General features: G+C 39.1%; 1 protein-coding gene across 3 annotated transcripts in view; it reads left to right on the top strand.

The window, feature by feature from the left end:
- Positions 1 to 21,201, top strand: part of PCDH19 (protocadherin 19) — a 105,970-nt gene that overhangs the window by 64,834 nt on the left and 19,935 nt on the right. For 2 of the 3 annotated variants that reach the window (XM_032620295.1, XM_032620293.1), the window contains one exon: positions 53 to 225. In XM_032620295.1, coding sequence (XP_032476186.1) covers positions 53 to 225 — 173 coding nt within the window. The remainder of the gene's footprint in view (positions 1 to 52; positions 226 to 21,201) is intronic. The other variant, XM_032620294.1, reaches the window with a different exon arrangement.

Genomic DNA, 21,201 nt, shown 5'->3' with positions numbered 1-21,201 from the left:
TTAAAAATCAGATCTATCACAGTTATAAATTATCATTCTTTCTTTAACCCAGCAGCTCCACCTTCAAGGACTTAGAGGGCAACAGCCTGAAGGATAGCGGCCATGAGGAGAGTGACCAGACCGACAGTGAGCATGATGTCCAGCGAAGCCTGTATTGTGACACTGCTGTCAATGATGTGCTGAACACCAGCGTGACCTCCATGGGATCTCAGATGCCTGACCATGGTAAGGGCTGATAGGCTGTAAGTTGCAACCATAGATTCCAAAGAACCCAGGATGTTTGGAGGCTCACTGCATTACTTTACTGTAATAAGTGTATTTTCCTACAGGGTTTTGAGATGTCCTGACACCTGTCCAGACTCTTCTTCACCCTCCATGAGTGGATCCCCTGTGATCATATAACGTTCAGGCATTTAAAAAGCCAACTACCTATACATATTGTATACATACTCATCGATCATAACTGCACTGCACACATAGGAAATTAGTAGATGCCTTCTCACTAGGAATAAATGCCTCTTTTTGCTTTAGTACATGAATTGGACTGATCAGTTGAGTTGCAGAGAACACAGCACTTATGACACCAAAGGGGTGAGTTTTATTTCCATATCAAGTTGGTTAACTTTACCCAGAAAGAGACTCTGTTCTCTGACCACAGATTGCATACTCTTTACTGAGGAGAGAGTACAAAACTTCCCATTTTGTCTATGGGGCTGTGATGCCAAATCCCACTAGCTACCATGCAAATGCATGCCATTGTTCATAGGAGAGACCAGGGTAAGAAAACATGGCTGACTTAATGTAACATTCTGTGCATGTCAAAAATGCCTCAAAGCACATGTCAGGAACAGCATCCTCATGTATGAAGAAGAGTCTATTTTTGGGAACTCAGCCACACATACTTTAGCAAGAGGAGCCAAGCATAAACCAGGGTATAAAAACATTAGCAGAGTTCAGCTAAGGCAGAATGTTCAGATGGACTTGGGCACAAATGTCATTTTCAGTGTTTTACTGATGCAAACATGTTGGGCCAACAGCCTGTCTTTTTCAATTAAGAACTATGAATTCAGCTTGGTGTTTAGGCTCAGTGAAGGTTCAGAATGCTTGACTATGTCTTGAGAGAAGCTAGACGCAAGCTCAGCTGGAAGACCCACTGCTAAAAGACTTAAAGATGAGAAAACAAAATATGGTGATTATGTGCTGGTCTTCAGCTGTTTCATTTCACTGTAAACATCATTAAATGCTTTTGTTTTGGTCTTGTAAATGAATCCAAAGGAAAAAAAATGTAAGATCCACAAAATAAAATGTTTTCTATGGAGAAAAAGTTAGTCACTGTAGATTCTATTAAATTGTTTAGTCCATCCCCTCCCCAGCAGATCCAAGTGTCAAAGTCTATAATATATATATCACTACCGATTGTGCACTGCTGCCTTCTCTCGTTGGTGAGTGGTGCCATCCGCAGAGATAGTATACTTTCTGGGTAATCTTACTAAGACTAAAGATGAAAAAATTAAACATTTATATAACTGAAACAGAGGCTATTTGATTCCCAGAGGATTAGCAGCGTGTCACAGGATACAGACTGATATGTATCATTTACTAGTCTTGTGTCTCAAAGAAATGCTTTTTCATTTGTATCAGAAAGGGTTTTAGTTAGATGCTCTCTAAAATGAAATGACTCCAGGAAAAGAGATAGTCATAATTGATTCTCACTTTGTGCCTGGCTAGAACAACATCTGTTTTAGTTTTTTGTCACATGTCTCTAGGAAAATAGTACCAGTGGACTGCAGCTAATTTTTCTGAGTGTTTCTTACAAAAGGGATGTATTGTGTATAGATACTGTAGATTTGTAATAATGAGACTTCTAAAGCAAATGTGTGGCATTATCCCAAGACTCTCCTATGTTTAAGATGGGGATTACACACACACACACACACACACACACACACACACACACATACACACACACACAGTTTTTTGCTCTTCTATTTTGGCAAAACTTTTACATTTTGTTTCTCAATATTCGATTCTTATCTATGTATCTTCATTTTTTCCATTATCCTAGCAGTGGCTAAACCTTGAACCAACCCTCGGGTTTGTTCTTTTCAATTTGGTTGAGTCATTAAAGTTTAGTTACAAAGGGAATTCAGGCCTTGTTTACATCTCTGGCTCTACCTTATGATATCCCAGTACTACTGAGCTTTCCATAATGGTACTTAATTGTATCCCCAATCAACTCTAGGCTAGCCACATAGGTGGTGTCACCAGTTTACTTGGGTTGAATATTGCTACCTCAAACAATAGCAATGATTCAAAAATTAACGTTTTCTAGCATTTTCTCAAACTTGGATTCATATAATAAATGTTTTTCATTTTATCCTAAGGCACAGTGGTTGAAAGACAATCACTGACTGATTGCATTTTGATTGCCCCAACCAAACACATCTGTGAGCTGGGTCAGGGTGGAGATATGATGGAATGGCAGGAATCTCTTCTTTCTGGATTATTATCAATCCTGGTATCACTCTCGACAAGCCTAAAACCAGGTCAGTGGGTTGATGAACTGGCTGAGCTGAATTTCCTGGTTGCCAGGTGACTGAATTACATTTATCATCTGCAGTGCCTTTGAATTAATATGTCTCAGCTTGTCCCCCATACTGTAGCTCTTGTCATGGCTTCCCAGAAAAGAAGGTGATGGAACATTCTTTATCCTGTACTTCTACTGGCATATGGCACTTTTTTGCAATGCTATCTCTCTATAGCTCTCAGAGTGCCTTGAGAACAAGTAAGTGTTATCACTCAGCAGATTTTACCACCTGATCTGGTCCCTGATGTGATTTGGTGCTGAGCTGGGAGTCGCACTCAAATCTTTTAACCATTGTTTTCCCTCCCTGAATTTGAGTTATTTGGTAAAATTACCACCTTCTGGCAGGGACAAAAATTTCTCCCTATGCAATTTCTGCAGACAATCTCTAAGAAGAATAGCCAAAAAGTAGGGTGGTCAGAGATGCCAGAGGCTCATGGGTTTGTTGCACAATTGGGGGTTTCACTGGGCTTGAATCTCTTCCTGTCAGGGTTATTTTTGGATTGAATAGTGCTGGGTTAAGAGGCTTTTGTCCCCTTGCTTCTTTGCATGCCCATTTGTGATGATTTGGATATTCCATTATGCATACTCAAATGTGTAGTCCTGATATGAAATTAGAGTTTATAGGTTCATGTCTTAGAACCGTACATACTAGTCCCAAGCCCAACTAATTTGTTTCAAATCACACTCAATCTCTTACCTTATGATTTTAATTATTGATTATAAATTCATCAGCTGAAAAGATGACTCTAATTGCTGTAATATGCACCTAATTTGGAGTTCACTACAACACTGAATTGGTTTCCCCTCCTATGCTAATTGATACCAAATGGAAGCAACATACAGAAATTTGTGATAACATCTAGCTGATTTTGACATCTAAAATCACCAAAATGCAATATAATGATTGCTTTATTTCTCGGAGTGTAGGTTCTTCTGCATGTTCCTAAACTTGTTTATTTGCTAGTTTCATCGCCTGAATATCATTTAACATGTTTGTTGTGTAAAACATGGATTTGAAGAACTTGATCTGTGTCTAATGTAACCACTGTTGCAAATTAGCCAGAAAATGTTCTGTAGACTGCATACTATGCATATTCTAGTTTCAACCACAGGTGTATTAAGACGTTTACACTTTCAACACTCTACCAACAATGTGTAATTTAATTTCCTCTAGGCTTTTAATGAAATTATGATTCAGTGACTAAACATCCTTTCCTTATCCTCTTACCTATCCCCCGACTCACCTCTCACCTCACTAAATTTCCAAACACTCATTTCAATTAATCTCTTAGCAAAATAGGGAGTTCTCAATGGAGAATATTTTGTGACATTGCAAAGCAGTGTGCTGCTGGGCTCCAGAAATGGTAGCATAAACCAGATGTTCATAGAGTAATTGAAAATTCCATTTTATCAGAATAGCATTTGCTGTCAAAAAGTTTTATCTTTACTTCAACAAAGAGGTTGATTAGCTCCCCCTGGACCCGAATTAGCATCTTTCAGGCTAGATATACTGTTTTGCAATTCATGTGGTTATTTCTCCCCTGGTTTTGCTCATATAGAATCTTTTAAAGGTGTCTTTAGCCTCTTGAAAATATACCAGGTAAAATTTTTAATTACTTGAACACAGTAATGTATATGTATACAGTGTTTCTATATATATGACTTGCAGGTTTTTTTCATCTTGCCTTAGGTATACAGCATTCTAACCAGACAGGAACAATCCATGCATAGATATATATTATTCATTCATTCAGCAATATTTTGGAGTGCCCACTATATGTCTGGCTCTGGGAATGTGTCAACTACTTCTGTTATTGACTGTGAAAGTTATCTTTTTAGCTATGCTTATCCGGGTTTTGCTGGGGTGACCAAGGTCAGCTCAATGATGAAATGAATAATTCTTTCTGATTTTAGAAATCATCATAAGAATAGAGCCTGGGACTAATAAAAACCTTATTAATATTGTGCCAATAAAGCAAAAGAAACAATAAAAGAAGACTGTTACACTCAAGATCTTATTTTTAGTAAGAGTATCACGAAAGGTTCTCGATGTTCTAATTTGAACAGTGTCACAATGTTAAACATTTTCTTTTTAAATCCATCTACTCTGAGATTGAACTTCCTGCTTACTTTTAGTTACTGTCATTGTAAGATGGTTGGTTTAATCTCTGACATGCCCAGTTACCTTGCTGGTTAAGAGGTACTCAGTGATACTCAATACCCAGTCTCCCTTTCATTCTGACGTCCAGGACGTTTATCCATTCTCAGTCTCAGCAATGGCTGGGTAGGTGGGAAGAGAAGTGACAGGTGGATGCTTTTGTTTATTTCAACTACATTGCTGCACCAGATAATTGAACTCCTTCCAAAGCATTATTTACATTTTATTGGCAAGGTAGCTGCTAGAATAAAATGTGTTGTCCTTAACTAATGGAAACATCCATGCTCTTAGCAGTTGTTTACTAGCATTATTTTGGCCTGGGCCTTTTGGTCAGAGAATTCTTTTAGGACAGCTCTGTTCATCTGCTTTGAAATAAAAGCACTATTCCTTTTCTTAATATAATAATGTTTTCCTGATCCACTTGGAACTTTTAGTTGTCTCACAGTCATTGTCTATTTTAAAATTTATTATTATTAATAATTACCTGTAGTATGGGATTCATTACTCATCACGAGAGTAAATGCCAAGGGCTTTCTTTACTGGTTGGCACTAAGAATTTCTATATTTCTGAGCACTCGGAAAGCATTGGAGGATGGAGGCTATATAAAGGGAGCACACTGAACAATTAGCAGTTTAATTCTCTAGGAGTTTATGATCCAATAGCACAAATGGTCCAGTATGGAATAGACTGCATAGGATCAGTGAAGAAATTAATTAAGATTATTTGAGCTGGAAAGCAAAGTGCATTTCAAAAGACAGTTTGGTGTAATGGGATCCCTTTGGAGGAAGAGTGGAAGCCAGGCCCCGACATAGTATGCAAGATAAAATTATGCTCTATGTGATTTGCTAGGTGAATTTTTTCCCAATTGCTTCATGATGAAGCAAGTTCTATAGGCCATGATAAGTAGGGACATTGCCAATAGGACAACAGATGAGAAACAAATCAAGTTGTTGTATAGGGCTAGATCATATGGTTGATTCACATACTCAAAAAGTCCATTGAAATGTCAAGATAATTATTTTCTTTGGGTCTCTCAATCTATTTAACATTATTTCTGTCCTATCATAAAATGGTTAAGGACCATAAATAAACTCCATCAGGATGGGAAAACATAAATCTGAACTTTCTGTTCAAATATTCATGAAGTATTTTTTCTGTCATCTTCCCTTTAACCCTTTTATTATGAAATAAATATGAAGAATTGAGTCATAATTTAAAAAGCAATTTCAAGAATACCAAAATCATGTATTATTCCTTTATTGCACTGTAGGCAAAATACTTGTGAGATGGCTTTCCTTTCTTACTGTAGATGCTTTTTGTCATCCAGGATCAGGCCTTTGTCCCAGGTATTTTGGTCTCTGTCTTCACCAGATGGCTCATTGCCTGTTTGTTCATTTTGGGCCAAGGAAAGCTAATTTGACACATCCACTTTTGAAATGTGGCTTGACACGAAAGTCTTTTCAATTTCTATTCCTACCCCAAGGCTTACCCCCAATAAAACTTCAACCATGGAAAAATCACCAGGCACCAAATTGGAAAAGGTTTGAACTGGCCTTTAGAGCCATCAGAAAAGTTACTTTTTAGAGACTTACACACAGCTTAAAGTGGGTAGACAAAACAGACGCTTTTGCAATTGGGCAGAATGGAACCCCCTCCCTGCCAACTAGTTATTCTGCCATGCAGAGAGAATACAAAGCAGTTCCCCACGGCTTCTCATAAAGATTATCAGTGAGATACCAGTCTCTAGAGTTGTTTTGGAGCAAATCCTTTGGGACTAGACATTTGTGTGCAAGTGACAAAGTCAGAAGGGTGTTGTGGGATTTTAGGTTTTATGATGAACACTGGACTTCACCCCAAAACGTGCACCCCAAAGATCTACTCTTGTAGTTAGAGGAATAGGTGAGATGGTAGGTAGCAGAGGTGATTTGAAAGGCACTGAATTCAGAAGGGGCCAAAGGAGTTTGTCATAAAATGAACTCTGGATGAATTCATTCAAAGTTTTGTCTCATTGAGGTGGCCTCATGAGAGACACTTTGTCTTTTGTGGGTTCCTTGTTATCAGAAATAATAATTCTACTCCATTATTCTTCACAACGGTGTAGACAACAAACTTGTAAACTGTTAAATCTGAAATAATAGACGACACCATCTTATTGTTAGTTCTTTTAAATCTTTAATATCCATTTTCATGGCAAATGAGACTCTTTATGTTCCTTTCTTAGTTGAACGGGGAGATTTTCAGTTTGGAAGAAGTTAAAACCTTAAAAACACATTCATCTCCCCCTACCCCAGTTAGCTAAGCCTTAGATTCTTTCTAATTTGTGGTTTAGTAACTAGACTCTAAGTCATGCAGGAGTGCAACTGTAATCTACTTTAAAATAAAAGCATAACCTATTATACTGCTTCCCTTTGAACAGATATCTGTAAACAAACACTACTATAATCACCTGGAGAAACTTGGTAATCTTAGTTGATTACAGCAAGGCAGCTTCCCAGCCATGAGTTTGCAAATTCAAATCCAGTGTCAGAGATACATTTTTCCAATGTGTGGCCGCTTTCGCCACTTCTAAGCTCATATAGTCTCTCCTTTCTGTCCTTAGGTTGCATAATAATAGATGTTTGACCACTTGCTTTCTTCCCTCCTCTTTCACCCTGTGGAGTTTCCAACCTGTGTGAACAATAGAATCTTTCCTTTTTAATACGTGTAAAAGGGGGAAAAGAGGAATGGTAGAGGTTCCAAGATACTCAGACTGGTCAAACTGTTCTAAGACATCACCACCTGCTGTTTTTAATCATTAATGAGGCTGTCAGTTGCTCTAATCTGGGAGGTGAACAAAAAGAATGGTTTTGATTTTAATTTAATTTAAAAATCAGCTTATTGGGAAAAAAATGCCTCCAGCTTGTAAGAGTCAGGTTGCCCACTGTTGATAAACTAAAGTAAGTCAGATGCAGAAGCTGAACCATGATTCATATGCAAATGTGAACTATTTTAAATTTGGGGAGCTATTATTATTATCATCACTAGCTAGAAAATTTAGTCCGTTTAATTCAAGGGCCCATTTTATTGCAGAGACATGCTTCGTATAAATATCTGTTCCAGTTTTTTTTCTGGAAGAAAAACTGATGCACCAAGAATTTGAAAACTTTATTCACATCAGAACACAAATCAATGGCAAAGTCCAGAGTGAAACCCAAAGTGCAAATTCTTTTGCTTGACTCACTGCCCATCAAACTGTACATTTTAGAAGTTGAGTGATTATCTGTGAGTACTCTATTAAGTTTGGGTTTTCTTACACTGGATGATTTTGCTTAGCAGCAAAATGAGAATTCAGAAATATGGTGTCGATGCACAAATTGGATATTAAAGACCTGGAGCCAGACCTTTGTTTGTGCCAACTGTCAACTTAGAAGGTTTCATTATGCCTCTCAGAGCTTCACCAAACACTTTCAGATTTATAATTGATGTCAACTGAAGTTGAAGGCAAAGAAAATCTGCCTTATTTGACTGCAGAAAATGTTACCTTACTGTTGGGCCCTAGTTAGCTGTAGGGTAGGTGTATGGAATCACACTAGCTTTCTGCTAACACAGCAAGTGAGCACTTCCTGAATTCAGCTGATAATCAATCTAGGCAGCTAATGAGTTTGCAAACAGACTGAGCTGCTGGAGCTGGCACCAGGAAACCACCATTCCAAACTAACCATCTCTTATTAACCTTTTGGTGTTTCCTTTGTGATGCTAATTAGAGACTCATAAAGCTATCTGCTTTGTATCTTTGGTTTAAAATCCAGTTTTCAAAGAAACACAGTCTACTTTAAGGCTTCCATTAGTATGGTGCCCCTCATGGAGGAAAATGACTGACTTGCCATTTAAGTAAGGTTTGCTTAATTAATCTCTAATGTTCTAGCAATTAAAATGCCAGAAAAAGTTGCTTCTGTAGTTGGTATAATTTATAATGCTCTCCAGATTCCGGTGGTATTGAAGTGGGTGGCAGATGTTTCTACCAACATTATAGGTTGATGGTCTGAAGGTACCCATTCCCAGGCTGTAACCCTGTCTGCCAGACTCCCTGTCTGCCTTCTGCCTTGAGCTAAATTCCTCTTGATTGCCTAAGGGCGTTAGAGGTGTGTTTTGCTTATTTTCTGCAGGATGATGAGCCAAGGAATGAGAATTGTACTGTAGGGAGTGGGGAAGTCTTCTATATTTAAAGAGCTGTTTAAGTAAAAATGATAGGTTATTAACTGGGCCTACCCAACATTCAAACGATTACATTTGCATGATGAAGATGAAGGAGCAGCATTCCTTTCTGCTATTGTCCCCCATCCCACTGCCTCGTTGATAGTTTCCACACCCAGAAATAAGTGTCACTGAGGAAAGAGCATTGTGAGATAAGCGTTCAAAACCTGTTGGACTCATGTCTTCATCCTGTGCTTTTGTTTATCCATCTACAGCACCTTTAACTGCCTCATTTCTCTCTCATTGTCGTAAAGAAAAATTATCTAAAATGAACAACTTACATGATCCTAGGGGACAGAACCTTTAGATGAGGAATTGGCTGTCTATTAAATAAGTGAGATTTGCAAAGTTAGACATTGTTTTATTTAATTTAGAAAAGTGGTACTTTTTCCAGAAGCCTAATGTTAATTATGTAGGATCCTTTAGAGATTAAAATACCTATACCAGAAATGCAGACACAGAACCTAATATTCTACCTGCAGCATTACTTAGAGGCCCCTTTGGTATCTTAATTTTCCACTTAACATAGAATGTTTGAAGTCCTGAAAAGTCCCCAAAATCATCGTGAAAGGGAGTTCATTTATCTATTACAGCAACCCTGAGAGGGAGACAAGTGTAGAATTTTAAAAAGTTAACAGAGGAGTGACAGCCATTTAAAATGAGACTCAAAATCAGAATCTTAGCTGATTAAGAAAGGTAGACAAGGTTAGAATGAAGAGTTGAGAGAAATGAAATAAGATACAAATATCTGTGGTTGAAAGTAAGGTTGGCAGGGACAGGAGAGGCATAGTCCAGACAGACTATCTAGCTAATCCTCATAGGTAAACCGGAGAATGCTAATTGTCGTTAGAGTTTTCCAGACACACAGTGTCCCATCAATTCGGTCTCCAACTAGTATAAGCAAGTCCAACTTCTACCCTGTTCCATTCTCTTCAAGATTGACACCACTGGTCTGCCTGTAAATCTGAAGGCAAGCATAGCATCATAGTGACTACAGATTTTGGAATAAGACAGATCTAAGTTCCATGCTTATCTTTGCTTCTTAATAGCTATTAACCTTACTCAAATTACTTATTTTTTGGAACCCTCAATATTCTCATCTATGAAATAGGAGTAAACATAGAAATTACTTATCAGGATGGTTGTGAGATGATCCAGGTAAAGCACTTAGTGTTACTTCCTGGCACATAGTAAGTGCTCAAAAATAAAAAGTGCTATTATTACTACAGAGATTCAGTCAGTGAAATATCTACTTTCCATGATTTCAGGGACACCACTGTCCAGAGCCTCTCATCTGCTTGCTGCTATCTATGATACCTTTAACAGAGGGTCAGGCATTTCATTTTACAATTATAGCTCAAATTTCAAGCAGCCCATGGGAAGAGGGAATGCATTTATTCAAATTCACACTAAGTTGTAAATGACTGCTATTAGATTGTTTCTAAGTTTGGAATTTGGTGTGTGTGTGTGTGTGTGTGTGTGGTTTCTAGAATATTGAAGACTGAGTCTCAGCAGGTGGAGGGAAGCACAGAAAAGGAGTGCCAAAGATGACAACCTCATGAGTTCACCCACAGCTATCAATGTCCAAATGAATGCTGGATAATTATTTGATTTACTCGCTGTGAAATATCTGAATGCTGAAAAGCTGCCTTCACTATCACATCATGTTTCTGAATTAGCCCAGACTTTGGTTTGAGAAATTAAAGGATGTCCACTGAAGGTTCTTATCGATGCTGAAAACTTGGCCTCGGTGCACAGGTGCCAAATAGAATCTTCGAGACAGAGTTTTGGGTGAAGTAGAAAAGAATATCTTTGTTGCTTTGCCAGGCAAAGGGGGACACAGCAGACTCGTGCCTCAAAACTGTGTGTCCCAACCCGGGAGGATTTGGTGAGGAGTTTTATAGCAATGGTTCAACAGTGGGGCTGCTGATGAGGATCAGGGTGCGTGCAGGGCCTGCACTCCTTTAATCTTGTTTCAGGTGGTCTCCTGATGAGTTTCTCTAGATATACAAACTGTGATCTTCTCTGGAATGAAGAATGCTAAAATCTTCCATTTGTTGGGGGTTTTAGTTCTTTACAGAGCTCAAAGATATTGTTATGTGTATCCTTGAGGCGGAACCAGGACCCTGCTGTAAGGCTGCACTATTGTTTCTTGGCTGCTCCTCCTTTGTCTCTGCATCCCCTCTCTTCCCTGTTTAGCAACTGTTCGAATCTGCCCTTTGAAACTCAGGGAAGGTCATGGAGGCTGGATTCTATTCCCTACAAACAAGAAATGGGGGACATGGAAAGGCTTCTGTGCCCAGGAGCCCCACAGTGTCCTGCTTGGTTTAATTGTGGAATTTGAAAGAGAGGTCCATGTTAATCTATGTTACAAAATGCACATATTCTTGAACACCTGTGGTGAGGCAAGCAAAGTTCTAGTTCTTTTCTGTTGGCATTGACTCTGCTTTGCTTTCCCTCTGCAAAAATGTGCATGTTCCAACCCCCAGGGGCTTTATCCTTCCCTGCTCTCCTTCTCTTGCCTCACTGCTCCTAAATGGCTAATGGGCCATCATTTTGATTCTTTTTTGTTTGTTTGTTTCTACCTCATGCCCAGACTTTCATTAAAAAATAAATGAGGAGATACATTTTTCATTTCTAGTTCTCCTCTAGAAGTCACCCTGCAAAGGATCATTTCTATTCTTTTTTTCTGCCAATGGACTGAAAAATGCCCAGCTCCTACCTGAAAGGTCATATCTCCTTGTCATATGAATGAGCTCACAGCAGGTCCATGGGGACAATGTCATCTGAGCAATGATGGGAATTTATGTGCCTTTGGATTTCTGCCTCTTTTTTGTAATGAAAAAAATGAATTTGTTAATGATAGAAAAAAACTCAGCCAAAGCCCCTTATAAAATCTTCTCTATATAAATTCCAGGAGAGAGCCACTCAAATACACAGTTGATAAATGAATTTTCTTTTTCTTTTTCTTTTTCCTCATGCTTTGCTTAGAGCTGTTTGTCTTATATTAAGGTAAGTCAGGTAGCTCATCTTCACTGGTTATAGTGTGTTGAATTTAGCTGGCAGGCTGTGGTTTTGTGACATAAAATGCTTTGGCTTGTAAGGGACCTTATTCTTGTGTTTGCCAATAAATGGAGATGGAGAGAGCAAGAAAGACAGAAAGAATAAGAGAGGGAGAGAGTGAGAACACATACAGAGACTAGCGTGGAATTAGGGATATGCAAAAAGACTTATAACACAGGAACACGCACTGTGTTTAAAAAAGGCAGATTCTGAAAAAGAAAACCAAACTTCCCTAGCTTGAACATAACATTCTATGATCAGTGTAACTGGAAGGGCATAATTTTTGCCTTTATAAAAATCCAAATCCACATGATATTGCAAAATGCTAAAAACATCATTATAGCCCTAAAATGATTTAATACCATGTTGCCCAGGGGAAAGAGAATTATAATTTTCACTCTATTATTTATTCATCACAGAGCCCTGGGTAAGTCACTAACCTCTCAAAATCTTAATTCATATATTTATAGAGAGGCTGATGAGCAATGTTGCAATAATGTTGCTAGGATCAATAACCAAAGTGCTATTTATATGTGTATTATACTTTTTCTTGGTACAGTATAATTGTGATCAGCTATTTTTTTTTCTCTGCCCATCTCCTGCTTGACCTTTTGACCTGAGCACTTTACTATCAGCACAATCTAGTTTAGCAGATAAACACTGACCTGAGAGTCAGGGGATTTTGCTTCTCATTATATTCCACAAATTCATAGCTGTGCAACTGTATGCAAGTTACTTGTCCTGTCCAGTCTTTGGGTTTCTCATCTGTAGAACAGAGGCTATTGGTAGTACCTACCTTATAGGGTGATTGTAAGGATTAAATGAGATAATGCATGTAAAAATCTTAGATAAGTACCTTTCTTATAGTAGACACACAAAGAATCATGGTGGTAAGATGAAGCTAATGAAATCATTCTCCTTCTTGGCTTACTTCCCCTCTTCACTTATCCATATCTCTTTCTTACTTTAAAATCCTCTTGGGCAAAATTTAAGTCCTATAAGAAGCCATTCTTGACTGATCTCTCCTTTACTTGGTACCTCTTCAACAACTATATACACAGTTTATATCACATTAATTTGCATTTTACTTATTTTTTTAAAATGTAAAATGAGGGTGTTGGAAATTGTTAGGACCTTTCAACTTCCAAGCTCTTTTTATTCTGCATTTTGGGTTCTGGGCACAATCTTTTTAGATTCCTGAGCACACAGCCATTTGCCAATGGATCTGTAATGAGTGCCATACTCAAGTTAACAGACGGTATGGTGTGTTTGCTTTGAGGGGTAATTGCTCTTTCATCTTAATTTTCTCCCTTTGGTGTTCCTTTCTTGGAAACTGCTCAATGGCAATGTCATGAAGCATGGAGTGAAAATCAAACTGAAGTAACAGGTCACTTGTCTATTTTAGGAAAAATTACAGTTAAAAAGTAAGGAACAGTGAAGTTCTACCAAGGGAGGGGCTTTTCACCCTAGTATTAGAGGCCAAATAAGTCTAAGGACACAATGAACTTAGAATGTCTGTTCATTCCTCTTTTCCTAAGCAAGTTGGCTATACCTAGTTGATAACTGTCTTCATTTTCCTTAAACAATGTTTAAGACTCCTCCTCCTTGGCTACCATGTCACACCTCTCACAGTCAATCTGTTGTTCTTAAAAGCTAATACTCTAAGCCAAATCTGGTGTCCTTTCTTCTATGGGGTCAGTTGTAAACTGCTCACTTCACTGTAGCCTTTCCCTCCCCCTCCTCCTCTTCCCTCCCCCACCTTTTTCCTTTGATGTTTCTTATTTAGTTCTTTCTCCAACCCTATCCCTTTTAAACTCAGCCTAATTCCATCCTCTTTTCTTCTAGGGACAGCTTCTCTTTCACCACTATATTTTTATGAAAAACAGAGATATTTTCAATGACATCGAGTAAGAATTTTTTTGGTTGTAGTGGTTCAGTGTTCCTTTATGGGAGATTTTTATGGCTTCTTTTCATTTAGTAGAGTTGCCTTCTTTATTACTTTTCCCCTCCTCCCACACAGCTCATAGCATACTCCTATGACTAGAGAAGACCCTTAGTGAACAAATGTTGATTAGTTCATTGCTCTGAACACTACCAAACAACAGATGCCAGCCACCAATGTTTGATTCCCAGGGCAGTTCTCATCCACCCCTTTCTACAGATGGCGGAGGTGAAATGATTTCCTCTAAGACAGTGCAAGGATCAGGAGAGAGTTTGTGTTTCCTGGACTTGTTATGTGACTCCAGGGCATTGTTCTGTTTTTCCATTTGAAATCTCAAAGGCTATTGGGCTGGCAGGAAATTTTCATTCCTGTTATTAAAGGGCTACCTCCTCCAGTTTAGAAGATATGTTGCTTAGGGAAATTGCAGCAGAATATGGCAGTGAAGCCAGAAAGATCAGGGAGTCAGAAGCATTACTATGAGATGGGAGGAAAGAAATGTGCCTAACTAGCCCAGGGGGCATGTTTGATAGTACCTGGTTGTGTCTACAGTATATCTATATAGATATTGGCCTTTCACTTTGTTTCTTACTTTTTACTCTTTGAGTTGGTCTGCTGTGTAATCTGTTTCACTGGCAATTCCATTGACCACAACACTTCAATTGAATCACAGCTTGAGTCTTCTTGAAGTTTCCTTCCCTCTAACCTTGATGATTTCTTGCTCATGTTGGAGCTTGAAAAAATGCCTGATGAAATTCAAATCTTTAGTTTCTGTTCCCTTCATCATTTCCTCTGATCTGGGCTATTTTGGGTCAAATGTTTTCATTAAGATAAATGTCCTAAGTTTTATCATATGGTTTCATTCTTTTTCACTTATTGGACTGCAAACTTGCTGAGATCCAATCATTCTAGATTGGCTTGTTCTTTGTGGTACTGTATGGGCATTTTGGTGATAGTCATTTCTCAAAGATGACCTAAAAAATATTTTCCACATTGTTAAAACACCCTGTGATCATTCTTCACTAGAGTCTGTCATACAGAGTGAAGTAAGTCAGAAAGAGAAAAACAAATACCATATGCTAACACATATATATGGAATCTAAAAAAAACAAAAAGGTTCTAATGAACCTAGGGGCAGGACAGGAATAAAGATGCAGACATAGAGAATGGACTTGAGGACTTCCCAGTATTTGTTAAGGTGTTTTCTATTTTTTTTTCTTTTTATTGTGGTTTTTGTTGTTTGGGGAAAAGCCCTGATTCAGGCATCTGAATTCAAGTCCTGGATCTGTTACTAACTCCATTTATGATCTTAAGCGACTTACTTCCTCATTTTGGGCCCCAGTTTCCTAATCTGTAAATGAAGAGTTTGGACTGGAATGATTTGTAGGGCTCATTATTGCTGATACTTTATGACTCTTTAATTTTCATTTAGTATGAAACGATTATTGGGGAAGTAGAAGGCATGTTGGCTGAATTTTCCTTTGTATTTCTAAAGACCAAGCCAGGATGGGAAATATGACTCAGTCATGGGACTTTGGGTTGTAAAAATCCTTCCATCATGGCAAGTGAAATTAGGGTGAAACATTGGTGAAGGTAGCTTGTATTAAACATTCTGAGTTTCTTCCTTGTCTTTGACTTTTGCTTGCATGTGTTTAGCTTAACTCTGCTTTCAAGTGCATGCATTTTTGTGAAAATGGTCCTCCTTTCCTTTTTACACCCGATTCATGTTCTCATCTTCCTTCTCCCTTACTGAATCATCGATTTCTGAATAGTTTGCAATTTTCAACTTAATTAGGTCTTTCCCCTAACTGAAGAACACAGCTGTTCCCTCTCTGATGCTTTGGCAGCTGCCTCTGCCTTTCCCAAAATGTAATGATTAGCTCTTTCAATTTCTTAGCTGTTCATTAGTTCAGGACTACTAGCCCATCTCCTGGTGATGGAACTCCCAAATCTGATGACCAGAGTTGTTCCCTTTGGTGCCTTTCAATCTTTGGGGGTCTTAATTCACATGAAATGGGGAATTTAGCAATCTTTCAGAGCTCCATTTGCCTCATTATCTCCAGTGATTCTGTTGTTCAGCCTTTTGAGACACTGATTCATCTATGAGGAGAACCTAGGCCAATGTCTCTAATATGGTTTTGATGGAGAAACAGAGGGTAAGAAAGATCCTAAATATACTTTTCCCCTGAATTAAATGGCTCTCATTTGTCCATTTCTCAGATTCTTCACTTCAATTCCTAAGAAACCTTCTTGCCCATTGTTCTTTTTGTTTTACTTTTATGTACACCTGTATTTTAGAAAGAAATTGCTGTTTTTCCCTAGGTGCTTTGATGTTATCTGCCCCTCTGGCCTTTAATTTTATGATGACTCACTTCCACTGTTAACTGTTGGGAATTGCACTTATCATAGCTTGCCCTTACATCTAAGATATCAAGTCAGCTTCTCCACTCCACTCCATCTTCCCTCTCATATTATGTTCCCTGTTAATCAACTGAAAGCGTTTTGTATTGTTGGTTTAGTACTGTCGTTCCAAATGTGTGTGGTGCAGCCTGTTTTTGCTTTCCCGCCCCAAGTGCCTCATTCAATTTAATTCCTCATACTTAGCATATTAGGCATCTTGTCAATATTTCCTTTCTGAGGTCTATTTTTTAAATTTGAATGCATTCTGCGTGTGTGGTTTTTTTTTTTTTCCCCTTAAGTGATGAGCTCTACTGCAGCAGAGAGTCAGAATTAGCTCTGTGCCTAGGAGGAAAAAAAGCACAGAGGGAAAGAGCATTGCTCACATTCTCAGAAGGAGTATGCGAGGGCGAGCCCTTGGCAAAATTGTGTCTATCGTGCCACTATATCTGTCTTCTCCTTCCCCTCCATTTGGGAACACTGGCATCTAATACTCCCCTTGGGTTTTCTTAGTTTCTGTCACCACTCAGGGCCCTGCATTCTCAGGCTTTGTTTCCTACTTCCCACATATAAACTTATCTGTTTCATGTTCCATTTCCCCAAGGTCCTAATTATTCCAAGGGATCTGCTAAACTCATTGGTCTCTCTTTCCAAATAGCATTTGATATCTTAATGTGATGATAATACAAGGGAATAATTAATGGTGGCATTTGGGCCACCAAGACAGCCTGATGAGGGTGATCTCTTTAACATGGGATCTTTCCCAGCATCCCTTCCTTTATATCCCACCAGTAGTTGGCTACATGTTCTAAGGATAAGGCCAGCTTGGACTCCATCTATCCCAAAGAATTAGAGCTTCTTGACCTAAACATGTATGGAGTTCTTCCTTTGTGCCAGGTACTCTTTAGCTTGGTTTACATGCATTTTTACTTTTAACCATCCCAACAACCCCAGGAGGTCAGTGGGGTTATTCCTATTTTACAGATAGAAGAAAAAAAACTAAGGCACAGAGAATAATTTTAAGTAATTTCCCGATAGGGCTATTAAGTGGTAGAGCTAGGACTTGAACCAGGCAGTCTTGCTCCAGAGCCTACAGTCTACACTCTATGCTACACTGCCTCTGGGAGAGAGGGATGGTGCCTTTTTCAAATGCACACTTCACTGAGAGAAGCTGGCTTCAGGTGTGCTGCAGGGTGATAAGCTTCCCTTTGGCAAGGAGCAGATTAAGTCTTGAGTTGCTCCAGTAGATCTGACTTACATACACCTCATTCTACCTGGAGAGAAGCTTGCCTTTGGACACAGTGCTGCATCAGCATGGTTTGCCTTTGCTTTTCTGTAACCCCAAAATTAGCAATGCTAAAAATTTTCTTCACCAGTCCCTATGACTTTAGGTCCTCAGCAGGAATGGTTGTCAAATGCCTAGGACCAAACTTACACTCTATCCTCTACTTTTGGAGCTGATGGAGCTGTGTGGAGGGTTTTCCTTGGTGTTGGCCAGCAGAACATGACAAACTCAGGGTGGCGGCTCTGTGAAGGGGAGAGCAGACTCACCCATACTCTCAAGGGCCGGAATGGCTAGAAACTGTGCCTCACTAAGGTAGTGCCAGTCTCTCCACTAGAAGTAGTTTTTCAGTGTAGTCACACAGTGAATTGTTTTCTGATGTGAATGGTTGTGTTTCCTGTTATTACTGCTTTTCCTACTGGACTGAACTTGTATTGGCTGCTGCTTACTTACTAGCAGACATAAAGCCTCACACCTGTGGGATGCTGCAGGAAGGGGAGTTTTCTTTCCTGGTAGCCGTTACCCCAGTGCTGGGAATTTAATACATGCATTTATTCTTCTTTGGATAAACAGGATTAAATCTAGAATGGAGCAGGGAGCAGTCTTAAGCAGTCTGCATTTTGCATGATTTTCAGGGTCTGCACAGTTCCAGCTGTGTAAACATGATTGAAGAACTTAGGTATTATCTAATAGAGGAGGATTGCAATTTGGGAGAGGCCCACCATGGCTGGGCTGGAGCCAGACATTTTTCTACCCACTCTAGTCCACACCCTGTGAGGTTGGCTTGCTCAGCTCCTAGAGTCAGAAGTGAAGATGGGGCAGCTGGTGTTAATTATATTGTCTTATAGCTTCTTATCAGTAGGGGATAAAAGCTAGGCAAAGGTTAGGAAAATCTAAAGACACATCCTCAAATATGTTCCAGTTATGGTGCTAGGAAACAAAGAAATGGAAGATGTTGGACAAAATAAGGAACCCTCAAAGATTAAATATGACAGTGAAAAGAAAATGTCTAGTGAAATTGTAGCTGCATTTATATTCAGTTTGATTCTCTCCATGTTCACTGGAAGCAAAGGCAGAAGAATACTGCCTTTGGAAAGGACTGATTTGTTATGATATCTGGACTCAGTTTTATTCCTGAGATTTGTTTAAATAATGACTAGCTCAATAATACTAAAGACTTTTAATATATGATCACTATTATTGTGAAAGGAACTGTGGTTTCCCCATAGCAAATACAAATATTATGGATTATCCAACTTTTCCATTCCCACCCTCCACCCACAATTATGTACAAAGTTGGCTCTGCTCAGTTCAATAGAGTCTGGGACCTAGTAATTGTTCTATCCCTCTAAAGAGGCACATGGGCATGCATATACCTGAGCCCCAAGGTATGGGCTTTCTGAAGAGATGCCAGGTTTCCATGCCTTGGATTTTCCAGGTTATTATTGGAGGAGGGTCAATGATAGTTAACACAAGGCAGTTGGCTTTCCTCTGGATATGAATGTCAGGATATGGTCCTGATCAAGGAAGAAAATAAAGCAGCACCCTTTAAATGCACTGGGATGCTGCTGCATTTAGGGATAACTCAGTTAGATTCACTCCTGATACAACTAGCTATTGAAAAACTGTTTTCCTGAGCAGCTCACTTTGAAGTAGTGTCTCTGAGATGGAATATTCTTTTATAGGATGGGAAGCCTCTGGTTTGAGAAGAAAAGATAATTTGATAGAGCATTGAGTTTGAATCATGTGGGTAGCGTTCAAGAATAGAAAGGGAAGGAAAATTCAATAAATTAACATTTGATGCAATATTAGTATGTTAGGGAAATAAGAGACCCACTAGAGAGTTCTAGGCTATAACATATACACATGCATTCCTTTGTTCACTAGCTGTGGGAGTCTGAAGAGGCAGAAACAGGCCTCCAGACTAGCAGCAGGGCATATGAGAACCCCTACATCTTCCATCATATTTAACCAGGGATGGGAGGGGTAATCCTGTCAATACTGTGCATGTGGTGCCCTTGGAACTCGAGACTGGAATGCCTATTAGTGTTATGCTGAATGCTGTAATTGTAGCATGGGCAGAGCATCCCATAAAACTTAGCTCCTGGATACTTGTCTGAATCATTAGGTATGAGAATTATGGGTGCCATAATAGCACTGGAATTCCTGAAGCTAAAAAGGAAACACATTTGGCTTGTACTTCATCTACAGTCACTTACACTTAAGCTATTGATAGTTGATTGGGATCTGTAGACTGCTGGGCTTGGGCCTTGGGACTTCTAAGCATATTTGATGGGTGGAACAGACAGGGAGACTGTAGATTTTGGCAAGCTGTAGTTCCCCTTAGTCAGACTGACTGTATCTGACACTAGAGATTCCAATTCACCAAGATGAAGCTTACCACTTCTCTAGGCCTTGGCCGATGGCCCAATGATACTAACGTGAAGGACAGGAGAGGGCCAGTGTTAAATTAGACTGTGTTTCCAGTGAGCAAATAGTTGAGTGGTTTACTGAATACCCTTCTGATTTTTTTGGCAGACATAAAATTCACGGCAACTTTTTAGAAATTGAGGGAATTTTCTTAAAATTTTGTTTTACAATCAATGTTAACCATTCACTCTCCTAATAGGGAAATGTGGGCTCTTTTATAGGGTGTGCAGACTATGTAGTTGTACAGATAATATTCCTCTCCTCAAGTTTTTCTTGTAAGGGGTTCTGGTAACATATCTGGCTAAGGAATTTCCAGACACAGCTGTTTCTAATATTCGGAGGGGCCCCCACAGAACCATCAGGCTTACTCTGAAGGTTCCTTGGTGGGAAGTGGGAAATGTCCCAGGGAACAGGCCCTTTTCATATTGGGGGATTTTCTGTCAGAGATTTGGCCACTGCTGTTATTTCTGATTGCCTCCCTGTAGCTTCCCTGGAGGTGTGGGTGTGAGTTTCTAGGCAGAAAGATTTGATGTGATGAGGAAAGGCTACAAAGCTAAAGGAAGAGAAATGAAGTCTGAGCAGAATGGTAAGAAAGAGGATATTTTGGGCAGGGCAGAAACGTGTTGAATACTATGGAATGGAGACAAAGGAAATGAGATGAGAAAAGAGGAATGACAATTAATTCATGAGAGCACTTATTATTTATAGGTGGAAATAAAAGGTCCATTGAACTCCAGGGGAACCTTCCTTTATGCAATGCCTGTGAATATGTTAGAAATTTTGTGAAGGCAATTCCATCTTAAATGCAATGGGGGAACTGACAACCTACCTTGGAATATTCTATCTGGTGCATAATCAATCTACTCTTTCCCTGCCTTGGACAGTCTTTGGGGTGTGGTCAGAAGAAAGTAAATAGAACAGATGAAAGATTTCCTCTCAGGACAGTTCAAGAGCTTCCTTAAACAAAGGCGAGATGTCAACGTCCCCTTTTACTCTCCAAACAACCTTTCTGAGAACCATCTTGGCAATTCTTTGGCTTCCGCACAGTTCCTAAGTAATTTCTGAAACACTTAGGTACCCTGATTAGTGTTACTTTTGAAAATAAAACTTG

The sequence above is a fragment of the Phocoena sinus genome, chromosome X (assembly GCF_008692025.1).
Source record: "Phocoena sinus isolate mPhoSin1 chromosome X, mPhoSin1.pri, whole genome shotgun sequence".
NCBI lineage: Eukaryota > Metazoa > Chordata > Mammalia > Artiodactyla > Phocoenidae > Phocoena > Phocoena sinus.
This window is presented reverse-complemented; position numbering and strand designations above follow the sequence as displayed.